The sequence below is a fragment of the Etheostoma spectabile genome, unplaced genomic scaffold, assembly GCF_008692095.1.
Source record: "Etheostoma spectabile isolate EspeVRDwgs_2016 unplaced genomic scaffold, UIUC_Espe_1.0 scaffold395, whole genome shotgun sequence".
Lineage (NCBI taxonomy): Eukaryota > Metazoa > Chordata > Actinopteri > Perciformes > Percidae > Etheostoma > Etheostoma spectabile.
In genome coordinates, this window is record NW_022605600.1 from 118,929 (window position 1) to 131,494 (window position 12,566).

The 12,566-nt window shown below is 37.9% G+C and overlaps 1 protein-coding gene across 3 annotated transcripts in view; it reads right to left on the bottom strand.

Annotated features, from left to right (window-relative positions):
- ect2 (epithelial cell transforming 2) overlaps positions 1–12,566 on the bottom strand; it is a 128,337-nt gene that overhangs the window by 43,634 nt on the left and 72,137 nt on the right. For all 3 annotated transcript variants that reach the window (XM_032511617.1, XM_032511619.1, XM_032511618.1), the window contains 2 exons: positions 8,418–8,499; positions 5,802–5,880 (listed from right to left, as the gene is read on the bottom strand). In XM_032511617.1, coding sequence (XP_032367508.1) covers positions 5,802–5,880; positions 8,418–8,499 — 161 coding nt within the window. The remainder of the gene's footprint in view (positions 1–5,801; positions 5,881–8,417; positions 8,500–12,566) is intronic.

Below are 12,566 nucleotides of genomic sequence, written 5' to 3' on the forward strand. Positions count from 1 at the left end.
TTTTCTTCTAAAATAAACTAAATTATAACTCATTGAAAGTCTGTTCTTAGTCTTTCACACCCAAGTTGGAAATCAATGCAACCAGTTCTATTTGTTATAGGGTACCGAGCACCTGGTCATACTCTGAATTTTATCCGAATTTGCAGAGTTTCTATCGAACTTAGTGCTAAAACGGACAAAGTTATATTGTAGGGGATTTAATATTATGTGGACGATGAGAATGAAGCCTTAGCACTGCGTTTACTCTCTATTAGATTCCATTGGCTTCTCTCAAAGTGTACATAAACCGACTCACCGTTTTAAACACACACCCTCGATCTTGTTCTGGTATATAGTGTGAAATTGAACATTTAATAGTGTTCCCACAGATCCCTTCTATCTGACCACTGTTTGATAACTTTTGAGTTTATACTGCTGAACTACACGCCGTTAGGCAAAACATCCTATACAAGATGTCTATCTGATAGTGCTGTAGCTAAATTTAAGGATACGATTCAGTTAGCATTTATTCATTACCAAGTCCCAAAGTAACGGAGGACTCCTATGCTATTAGTCCCTCCCAAATCGATCATTTTGTTGATAGGGCAGCAGGCTCGCTACAATGACTCTAGACTCTGTTGCCCCTCTAAAAAAAGAATAAAACAAAGAAGGTTAGCTCCATGGTATAACACTGAACTCGCAAATTAAAGCAATATCGCGGAAACTTGAGAAGATCTGGCGCTCCACCAAACTGGAAAATTCTCGTTTACACCTGGCAAGATAGTCTTAAAACGTATAGGAAGGCCCTCGTAATGCCAGAGCAGCGTATACTCGTCATTGATAGAGGAAAATAGGAACAACCCCAGGTTTCTTTTCAGTACTGTAGCCAGGCTAACAGAAGGTCACAGCTCTACTGAGCCAAGTATTCCCATAGCTCTTAGTAGTAACGACTTTATGAGGTTCTTCAATGATAAAATTATAACTATTAGAAGCAAAATTCACCAAGACCTGCCTTTAACTGGCACTGACTTATCTCTAAACTCAGGAACCTTAGAAACAGCTGTAAAACCAGATACATGTTTTGACTGCTTTGCTTCACTTGATCTTTATCAATTTAATTCAATTATTTCTTCATCTAAGCCATCAACCTGCCTCTTAGATCCCATCCCGACTAGGCTACACTTCACTACTAAATATAATCAATTTGTCTTTATTAACAGGCTATGTACCACAGCACTTTAAAGTAGCTGTAATTAAACCTATATCCAACCTTCCATTTCTCTCTAAGATTCTTGAGAAAGCAGTCGCCAAACAGCTGTGTGACTTTCTGCATAGCAACAGCTTATTTGAGGATTTTCAGTCAGGATTTAGAGTTCATCATAGCACAGAGACAGCACTTGTGAAAATTACTAATGACCTCCTAATTGCTTCAGACAAAGGACTTATCTCTGTACTTGTGTTATTAGATCTTAGCGCTGCATTTGATACCATTGACCATTATATCTTATTACAGAGATTGGAACATTTAATTGGCATTAAAGGGACTGCTCTAAGCTGGTTTAAGTCTTATTTATCAGATCGATCTCAGTTTGTTAATGTTAACGATGAATCCTCTGTGCACGCCAACGTTAGTCATGGAGTCCCACAAGGATCTGTGCTCGGTCCAATCCTGTTCACTTTATATATGCTTCCTTTAGGCAGTATTATTAGGAAACACTCATAAACTTTCATGTTATGCAGATGATAACTCAATTAACTTTCAATCAAGCCGGGAAAACTAATCAGTTAGCTAAACTTCAAACGTGCCTTCAAGATATTAAAACCTGGAGACCTGTAATTTTCTAATGTTAAACTCCGATAAAACTGAAGTTATTGCTCTCGGACCCAAGCACCTTCGTGACGCACTATCCAAAGATAGTTACTCTGGATGGCATCACGGCCTCCAGCACCACAGTGAAGAATTGGAGTCATCTTTGATCAGGACATGTCCTTTAATTCCCATTTAAAGCAAATTTCAAGGATCGCCTTTTTTCACCTACGTAATATTGCAAAAATCAGGAATATCCTGTCTAAAATGATGCAGAAAAACTAGTCCATGCATTTGTTACTCTGGTTGGATTACTGCAATTCTCTGTATCAGGCTGCTTGAAAAATCCATAAAGAACTCTACAGCTGATCCAGAATGCTGCGGCACGTGTTCTGACAGGAACCAGGAAAAGAGATCACGTTTCTCCTGTTTTAGCTTCTCTGCATTGGCTTCCTGTAAAATTTAGAATAGAATTAAAATCCTTCTTCTCACCTACAAAGCTCTTCATGGTCAGGCTCCATCTTATCTTAAGAGCTTATAGTACCTTACACACCCTAGGAGAGAACTACGCTCCCAGAATGCAGGGTTACTGGTGGTTCCTAGAGTCTCTAAAAATAGAAACAGGAGCCAGAGCGTTCAGCTATCAAGCTCCTCTCCTGTGGAACCAGGTTCCAGTTTGGGTCCGGGAGGCAGCAACGTCTCACATTTAAGAGTAGGCTTAAGACTTTCCTTTTTGATAAAGCTATAGTTAGGGCATAGAATCGAATATGTTAGGGAGTAGTAGTTAGTCACATTGTTTCAGATTTATCTATCATAATATAACTAAAGGGAGACTTGGCATACAGCCCGATCCGGTTGGGGAGAGTTCTGGCCCGGCCGGCTGGAGCTCTCTACCTCGTCTCTCTTGGTTTTGTTGTAATAGTTTAGACAGCTGGGGACTTATTTTGATACACTAGTTAGGGCATGAATCGAATATTGTTAGGGAGTAGTAGCTAGTCACATAGTTTTCAGATTTATCTAACATATAATCAGATAAATAGAACCAAAGGGAGACTTGGCATACAGCCCGATCGGTTGGGGAGAGTTCTGGCCCGGCCGGGCTGGAGCTCTCTTACCTCGTCTCTCTTGTTTGTTGTAATAGTTTTAGACAGCGGGGACTTATTTTGATACACTGAGCCCTCTCTCCTCTATCTTTCCATCTTTTCATTTATGTGCATCCATGTCCCAGAAATGCTTGTACTAACTATTTCTGGGGAGTCATTCCCCGGAGTCCTTATGTCTTTTTTCCCCAGCATGTTCCCCTGGATCAGAGAGGCTCCGAAATCAGGGTAGCAGCTATTGCCATGGTTCCGCTACGTTCTGTGATGCATGTTAACTGCTCCACTGTGGTGCCCTGCTACGTCCTGCTAACGTCCTGCTACCCTGCTGTGCCTTGTAATGCTGCACAGCGTCCTGCTATGCCATGAACTACCACAAAGAACTGCTACAAACTACTAATTTTTTCTATTTTGTTATTGCCACTCTTCATTCTAACCCCAACCGGCCCGTCAGACACCGCCTACCAAGAGCCTGGGTTCGACCGAGGTTTCTGCTAAAAGGAAGTTTTCCTCGCCACTGTCGCATGTTGCTTGTCTGGAGGAAACAGAACTGTTGGGTCCTTGTAAATTCCGGAGTGTGGTCTATCTGTAAAGTGTCTTGAGATAATTCTTGTTATGAATTGATACTATAAATAAAATTGAATTGAATTGTCCAAAGGACAAGTGCCTCAAAAAGTTAATAACAAGCCCTGTCAGTAATGTGACAATCTGCAAGAAACAGGTTGCTTATAAAATCACTAAAATATTAGTGACAGCACCGTTTGGCTTAGTTTTCAAGTAGTAGTAGTTGTCCCTCTTGTGGACAGAATGTACAACAACTACATGCTCATAGTGAACAGACAATGTATAAGCCTGAGGAGTGTAGTACATATTAATAACAGGCTGCATTTGAGCATTAAATATTAAAATATATAAAAAAAGAAATCTGATTGGCCTTATAGAGAAGAACTGACATGAACATTAAAATCACGTTATCCTCTCAAGCTTGATAAAAGACACTGATAAAAAAGGGTTACAAAACCTCAGTTGTGTAAAAATAGTTAGGATTTCACCAAAGTGACGAGGAGCAGATAAGTCTAAGTAATGTCAGCAGTTGGTGCCAAGCAGGACGGGAAACTCAAATCTTTTTCATCACCTAAACAGGTGCCATTTAGAAAGCACATAGAATATGAAAATACAGACTCATACTGGCTTGAGTACACGCGTGCAGCCTGCAAGCTAAGTAGTAACGTTTGTTTGTCTACTGTTAACAGCGCTAGCATTAGCTGAGCTGTAGCTGCTGTACCAAAAACAATCATGTTGTCTTTTGTGTCCACATTCAACAAGAAGCAAAAATATTATATATAATTATATTTGTAATATTTCAGATTGAAATTTTATATGTTGGTTTTAAGTAGTTTTCGATTGTTTACTAAATCAAAAGAAATGTAGCCAAAACTGACTACTCACTTTTTTGCACTTAATTGGAACATTGCTGTACGAGGAAAACAGTGCTACTCTTAGTTTTCTTTTGCCAGTAAAAGAAAATAATAGCCTAATGCCAGCACAATAGCACATACAGATACACAAACATGTACTAATGGAAAATCCATAGATAGGCATACAGCTTAGCCAACCTAGCATGGACCTAACACTATTCCAAATGTTCAGTCGCAGGAAAATTAAATGGATGAAATAAGACTGTTGTGTCCACATCTTTCGTAGTCCCAGATCAAGTTATTGTACTTGACAGGCAGACTGTATTTAGCGCCGACAGGAGGCAAAACTTTGTAAAGACAAGGGCAGGCTGACTCAGTGTTTACAGTGGTGCTCAAAAGTTTACATACACATGCTTAAGTTGACTAAAAAGAGGAATAAAAAAAACTGTTTTGGAAATTTATTTTATACCTAAATTAAAAAAGAGGTAAAATCCAACCTTAAGGACACCAATTTTCTTGTGAATGAATAACGTATTGTAAATAAATAAATGTTCTTATTAAAATACAGGGGTCATAAGTATACATACCCCTATGTTAAATTCCCATAGAGGCAGGCAGATTTTTATTATTAAAGGCCAGTTATTTCCTGGATTCAGGATATTATGCATCCTGATAAAGGTCCCTTGGCCTTTAGAATTATAAATAGCCCACACCTCACATACTCTTCACCATGCTTAGAGATAGGCATGGGATACTTTATATAAAATCATCTCTCAATGCAAATCAAACCAGGTATTAGTCTAACTGAAATAAAACCATGCCTATCTCTAAGCATGGTGAAGAGTATGTGATGTGTGGGGCTATTTTAATCTAAAGGCCAAGGGAACTTTACAGGATGCATATACTGAATCCAGGAAAATAACTGGCCTTAAAAAAAAATCTGCCTGCTCTATGGGAATTTAACATAGGGGTATGTATACTTATGACCCCTGTATTTTAAATAAGAACATTATTTTATTTACAATACGTTATTCACACAAAGAAAAATTGGTGTCCTAAAGGTTGGATTTACCTCATTTTTAATTTAGGTATTAAAATAAATTTCCAAAACTGATTTTTGATTCTCTTTTTAGTCAACTTAAGCATGTGTATGTAAACTTTTGAGCACCACTGTACATCAATGATTGGCACTCAAAACTAATCAAAGTTAATAGATGTTTTCTTAATGTCAAATTTTATGTTAAGATGCCAGTCATATTTTTTGACCAGAGAATATGAGTGTTTTTGTTGCTGTTTACATTTCTCCTGATACAAATTTAAAAAATGGAATTCATAAGGTCATCATCAGTCCCATGACAAAACCCAATGCTATTTTTTATTGTAGCTAGTGATTTTTTTTCCAGACCTCAGATCTGTATTACCTAAATTCTGCCAATGTTAAAGCCCTTGGTTGGTCAACACAACCACAGACACTTTAACACCAGCTATCCTCAAACTTACAGGACAGCCGTCAACTTCATAAACAACATCAAAGATCTGCTTCTGGCCTTCAGTCTTCCTCTTGTCCTCATTGATGTGACTATGTGAGAGGGAAGGGAGAAGGGAAGTAAAATGTTATTGTTAATGTCAATAGTACTGAAACAATTAGTTAAGAAATCAATTAGTTGACCAATAGAAACCAAGTCAATAAACATTTTGATAATCTATCACTTGTCTTGTTATTGTACGGCATGGGGGCCACATCCAGCCCTAACCGGCCCGCATGAGGTCAATGGGAAGTTAGTAATCAAACGTGCATTGCATAGAATACAACTGCATTGCTTTTATTTTGAACGGTGTCGTTGCTTTTTTTGCGGCAACGTATGCAGCTTCTTCTTCTCTGGTTGCAAGTTGCAATTTAAAATAAGTAGAAGAACTGCAATGTGTTAGAGAGCCGCGAACTGAGCTCACAAGATGTTAGCATAGACGCAAATGAACTGTTATCCCTCAAAAATGTCAGCTCATGGGGAAAAAAATAAAGATTCATCCAGAGTACCAAGTTTTTAACCAAACATGGACTTCAAAGTATTTATTTACTGAAGTCAAAGGTAAAGCTGTGTCCTAAGTTTGCGGAGAAAGGATTGCTGTGTTAAAGCAGTATAATTTGAATCGCCAAGACTACTACTACTAAACACGCAGAGAAATACAACTTGACCCGGACACGAACATGTGAATATTTGCTAGTTAAACTGCAAAAGCAACAAGGCTTTTTACCAAGCGTTGCACATCCAGAGATGAAGCAGTTAAGACCAGCTTTGTAATCTCCCACAAGATTGCCAAAAACCGTAAGCCATTTTCTGAAGGGGAATTTATTGAAGAGTGTTTGGTGGACTCTGTTGCGCTAATATGCCCAGAGAACAAATAGGCGTTTGAGAATGTGCCGCTTTCCAGGCGAACCGTAACAAGAAAGATCAATGACTATGCGGGAAACCTGGAGATTCACAGCTGTCAGGTGGCTCAGCCTGGGCAAAGTGCTTTAAAAAGTTTAGAGCAGAACTTCGAGAGTTCAGAGAGTTCTTGCTTGCAATTTGCTGTTGATGTGACTGCACTAATGAATGAACTAAAATCCAAACTGCAAGGCGAGGGCCTATTTGCATATGAAATGCAAAATAGTGACATAATGTTGGCATTTTGTACTACCATAATTGTTCAAATAAAGACTCTGATAGTGGCTGGGGGCGTGGTCAACACAGACAAATAAAGGCCGGCCTCAAATTAAGTCCGGAAAAAAAATTGTGTGGATAATCTAAAGGAAAATGCCTTTCATATAATGTGCATTCAAGTTTAATTTAACAGATTCAAAATTCAGTTCAAATTGTTCTGTTGTCCTTCTGACTGTGGTGATATTTTCTTAAAGAATTAATGATCTTTGTCCAGTGGAACGCTACGGCTTTTCATTCAAAACGGTTTGTATAAAAAAACTATACTCATCAAACAGATGGAATTAGAAATAAAGGCCTGCCACTAATAAAAGCCTGCTTCAAATAAAAGCTGGGTAACTTCTGCGGTTCAGGTAACTAAAGGCCCTGGCTTTTATTTGAGGAATTGCGGCATGTCCGCATCACTTTTTAATGTTCTTTTCAAGACAAAAGTTTAAAAAAAAAGCTAATTCTGTAGCGAGACTACAAACAAAATAGTAATAGCACTTTGTTAATTGAATGCTGTTCATTGAAAACTGGCAAAAAACAGACATTTTGGTCACAATTTCATTCATGTACTGTATGTTGATTAAATAGTGACATAATTACATTTTGTGCTATGTCTGCTTCACTTTTTTCATGTCCTAATCATAACATTTGTGCACTTACTATTTACAGCTTATTAAAGACCTTAAAATGTACTGCTCGTTATAAAGAGATACAATTAATATTGAGCAGAATTGAGTTTAGCCTATTTGTCCGGCCCTCCCCAACAGTCCCTGTTTCTCATGTGGCCCCTTAGGAAAATTAATTGCCAACCCCTGATCAAGAAAAACTGTCATACATTTGCTGATTCCATCTACTTAATTGTGTGGATTCACTGCTCATTTTTGTTTCATATCAAGAACAATACCATAATTTAACTTTCCTACTCAAGACTAAAAACAGGGGACAAAGTGGATGAATTATTTCATTATTTTTATAAGTTCAGCTTTTTGACCAGCATTTCAGGGTGTAACGGTGGCAAACCTTGCCTAAATTAAAGAACACCAGTAATAATGTCATACCATTCTGAGCCAGGAAAAACCCTGAATCATTTACTATATTACTACTGTATCTTCATTATCTTCTACAATAGCCATTCACTGCTTGGAAGTGCACATTTTCGTCGTAAAGATCAGAAAATGCAATGACATATCAAAGAGTTCATCAAATCCTGGTCTCAGATATGTCAAGGATTATAAATCTTAAACAAAATCTATAATTGAAATCACCTATATTATTACCTATATTATTATATTATTATTACTTATATTAAACCTATATAAAGCTCAAGACTTAATAGGAGATATGAGTGTTCACATGAGGTGTTTGAAATAATCAAATATTGCTAGCTGTGTGATCGTCATAAAAGAAAGGTAAGGTCATGCCAACTTACGTCATAACTTCTTTCAGCGACTCAATGGCTTTCTCCAGTGTTATCTTGTCTGGGTTATCATCTGGAGTATGCTTCTTTATGTCTGAAATAGTGGAACAAAGGGAAAGTTTGTTAAGGAGTAGACATGCAGGAAAAGATGAACATTTTGTAGAGAAAGGGGGAGAGGAAAAGAACAAGAAATAGAAATTATAGACAGGTATCAACAGGAGAACGCTCTCTCGTTGACTGTCCCCTCACTTCTGTCATTGCATTTAAGGTTTTTTTTACCACCACCAAAAAAAAAAAAAAATCAAAAAAAAAAAAAAAAAAAAATCAAGCAGGCTGCAAATCCACATTAAAAAAAAAACCTTTATGGTCTTTTCTATGGTGTCTGACAGAGGCAAATGCCCTGCAACTTAAGAAAACATGCAAACAGACAAAACACGCAAATTAGGAAAACACCTTCATTAATTTGACAATACATGCACAACATTCAGCAAACACTCTGCAAATACACACAACCAAATACATAAATACGCTGTAAATACAGAAACTATACAAAAAGAAAAGCACACAAACCCGGAAAAAATACCGATGTAAAACAAAAAGCAGACAACCCCGAAAACAAATGCAAAAAAAAAAAAAAAAAAAAAAAAACACTACACAACGGTTCTCCAGGCCTCTAGAGGGAGCGCTAAGTGGAACAGCTTGATCTTCAACCCCGCAGGGAGCGAGCGCCCTTTTTATAAGTGTTGGGTATGGCTGCCGCCTGGAGACCTCCTTTCTCATGCCACCTGTCCATATATTAAAATAATATAATTATTAATATAACATATTAATAATATTCAGTTTATGCTCACGTCTCATGCCCTCACGGCTTTCACAGTATTATAATTATTTTACTTGACAAAAGTTTGCTTGTGCAAAGTAGTAAAATTAAATTAAATCAAAAGAAGACACATACAACTTTAACATTGTTTTCCTCTCAAAACATAATTTTAAGATAGTTGTATAAACACTACCATGGCAACAGCTAAGTTAGGTTGTTGTAGAAAAGTGGGCAACTGAATACAGCTCCGCTGTCAGCCTCCTTCGGTAAATAATGTTAGTAGGTTGACAAACGTATTTCCACGAGGCAAGACATCTTATATCCAGTGTTTAAATCATTGGTCTGAACCCGTCTTTCTCAACGGTCTGTAGCGGGACCCAAAATATGAGGCCAGTTTTCACCTGATATTTGATGTATCCCATCCCCCTATGTAACTTTTGTTATTAAACAACAGACCTCTCCATATTGTCTCAGGTTGTTTATTGTGACCTGGTAAACAGAGAATAACACTCATGATGACAGGGCAGACCCTTTGCATTTCAGGGGATGGGATACATTAAATATCAGGTGAAAACGGCCTGATAATTTGAGCAGCCTACCTCCTATGTAACTCATATGGTAGACAGGTGGGAAAAATGGTTAATTGAAAAGCCTTATTAAACTAAACTAAATTAAAACAGAAATTACATTAGAGGACAGGGAGGCTAGATAGACCTATCAGTCGGCCTTTATGCAGCTATGGTGCATGGAAAACTGTCGATTAATCCACAATATTAAAACAACTATATAAACAATTCACAAGTTGCCTTAATGTACCAGACAAATATACGTATTTATGTAGGTAACTGAGACCCATGTTACAATGGAAAACCCTGTTTAGTCTTCCACGTCGCCATTTGTTTCATTTAAAGAGGTAAATTTAAAGTGCAGCAGTTAAACAATTCGAAGGGCACCAGTTAAACTCAGGGGATACAAATCCTGGCATGCATTCTGTCACACATACTCGTATGACAGTGTACAGAACGAAGCTTTGTGACAAGCTAGCATCTAATGACTAGCAAGCACTTTCTTACCGCTGCTGCCGTACTGTAAGTATCTTACTTGAACATACGCTCATGCCCAGCGCCATTTGTTTGCAAACTCCTTTCTCAACTAAAGCTGTATTTTTTAGCCGCGTTACCATGGAGACCACACTCTTGCTTTTTGGCAAGGACCCGCCCTCCTTTGCATCTGATTGGCTAGAACTTGTCAACTTCAGTGGTCGATGGAAGTTTGATAATTGGTTAAACCAAACGCTAGGGCCGCACAATTAATCGAATTTTAATTGCGATCACGATTTTGACTTCCCACAATCAAATTTGGCGAAGAACACAGAAGAAGTTATTGAATGCAACTGACTTCAGTTGGTAGAGTAATAGCGTGTGAGACGGAGCTGCTGGACCAGAGATGTGACCCATTACGAGAATATCATAGTTCATAAAAATGCAGCGCAGTGACGATACAGACGTTTCATACACAGCACGTGTGTATCCGCCATTTGACCCGTGCTGGACCCGTTCATAATGAGTCAGCTGTCTCTTTGTGAGTAGCGTCCATCACACTCACTCTCGCAGTTATAAATAGCCTACGTGACGATAAAATTTGTTTTGGTTAAAATCAACAAATAATCGTGAGAATAATCGCGATCAAAATATTGATCAAAATAATTGTGATTATCATTTTGGCCATAATCGTGCAGCCCTACCAAACGCATAAAAAAAAAATCCATGTGGACTTTTAAAATTTATTTTTCTAAAATGGTCAAACCCCAGAAATCCAGCACCAGCCCCGAGTACTTCAAGCTCTGCGTTAGTTTGCATTGCGTTCCTCTATTATTGGTAGGTGAAATAAACTGACTCGAAAATATAAAACCGCACGCAGGTTCCCAAATGTACTGTATTTATTTATTTCTCCTCACGGCCGCACGGTGGAGATCCGGCACGGGGCCGGAATACTTTAAGCCTTGTATTTATATTGCCATGAAAAAAGAAAACATGTTGCCAAAGCTGTTTACAGAAAATGCATATTATATATATATATATATATATATATATATATTAAATACATACCGTAGGTTTCACATCGATTCTATGCTGCACTGATAGTTATACAACACACCAAATACAGAACACAATATAACAGTTTCGTATAATATAGTTATTGTACAATACTAAACCAATGTGTAATGTTGGAATGTTATAGTGGTGATTCCCTCAGGTTGTTGGTAGGCAGATACATATTTAGCTGCCAGTGGAGCGGCTGTCTCTTCTCCTTGGAGAACTTCCATCTTCTTTTCTGATGTTAACATTTGGAAATTTGTTATTTTTTTGGCTATTTTTCCAAAGTGCAAAGAGAAGTTAATTTTTCACTGTGGAGGAGAAAGTGTATCTATGTTTCTATCTCCCCCGTTGAGCAGTAAGCACATTTACACTCCTCTATGGACAGCGATGTCTGAGTCTTCCTGTCTACGGCTAGTTGGTGGTCACTAAGCCCGTATTTAGTCAGAATCTGCTTTAGATCTCTGATAGTGTGCAGATACTCAGCCAATTTACATCCTCTGTTAAGAGTCAAACAACAACTTAGTCTGCTTTGTGTTTTTGTTTGACTTTTCCAGTGTTCTAAATATTTATCTTTTGAATGATTCATAATCTGTTTTGTTCTGTTGTGTTAAATCAGTGCTGATGGAGGCCTGGTTATTTAGCTTCACCTGCTCACCTCATCAGCTGACTAAGGGCACTGTTTTCAGGATTCAGCTCCTGCGTTTTTAGTGCTTTAAAATTAAGATGCGTCCAAAATGTAATAGCTTGTTTCTGTACAGTATATCTAACAGTAATGGGAAACGTCCCAGTTCTGCTTGACAGGTGTTATTTGGCGTTTTTATCCTCGATTGTATTTGATGTCTTTTCATGTGTAAGGCATTCTTGATACAATTAAATAAATCAAATTGAAATCTCTGGTTGGAAAAACCAAAATAAGGTCATCAGCATAAAGCAGGTATTTAATCTGTATAGGAGTATGAGGCCTGGAGCTGCTAATTGCTCAAACTGGTCTGAAAGTCAATTCATGTACAGGTTGATTAATAATAATAACTTGCTTGCGTTTTGTCTAATTGCATGTGTTTTCTTAAGTTGGTTCAAGGTTCAAGGAGGCTTTATTATCCCCGGGGGCAATTTCTTGTGCAGCAGCATGTAACACAAATAACACACAGGTTATGCAAGACAACAGCCATACATCTCGAAACAAAATAATTACGTACTACAAGGAAGTCCACACCTCACATTGACTTATTAAAAAAGCCTATA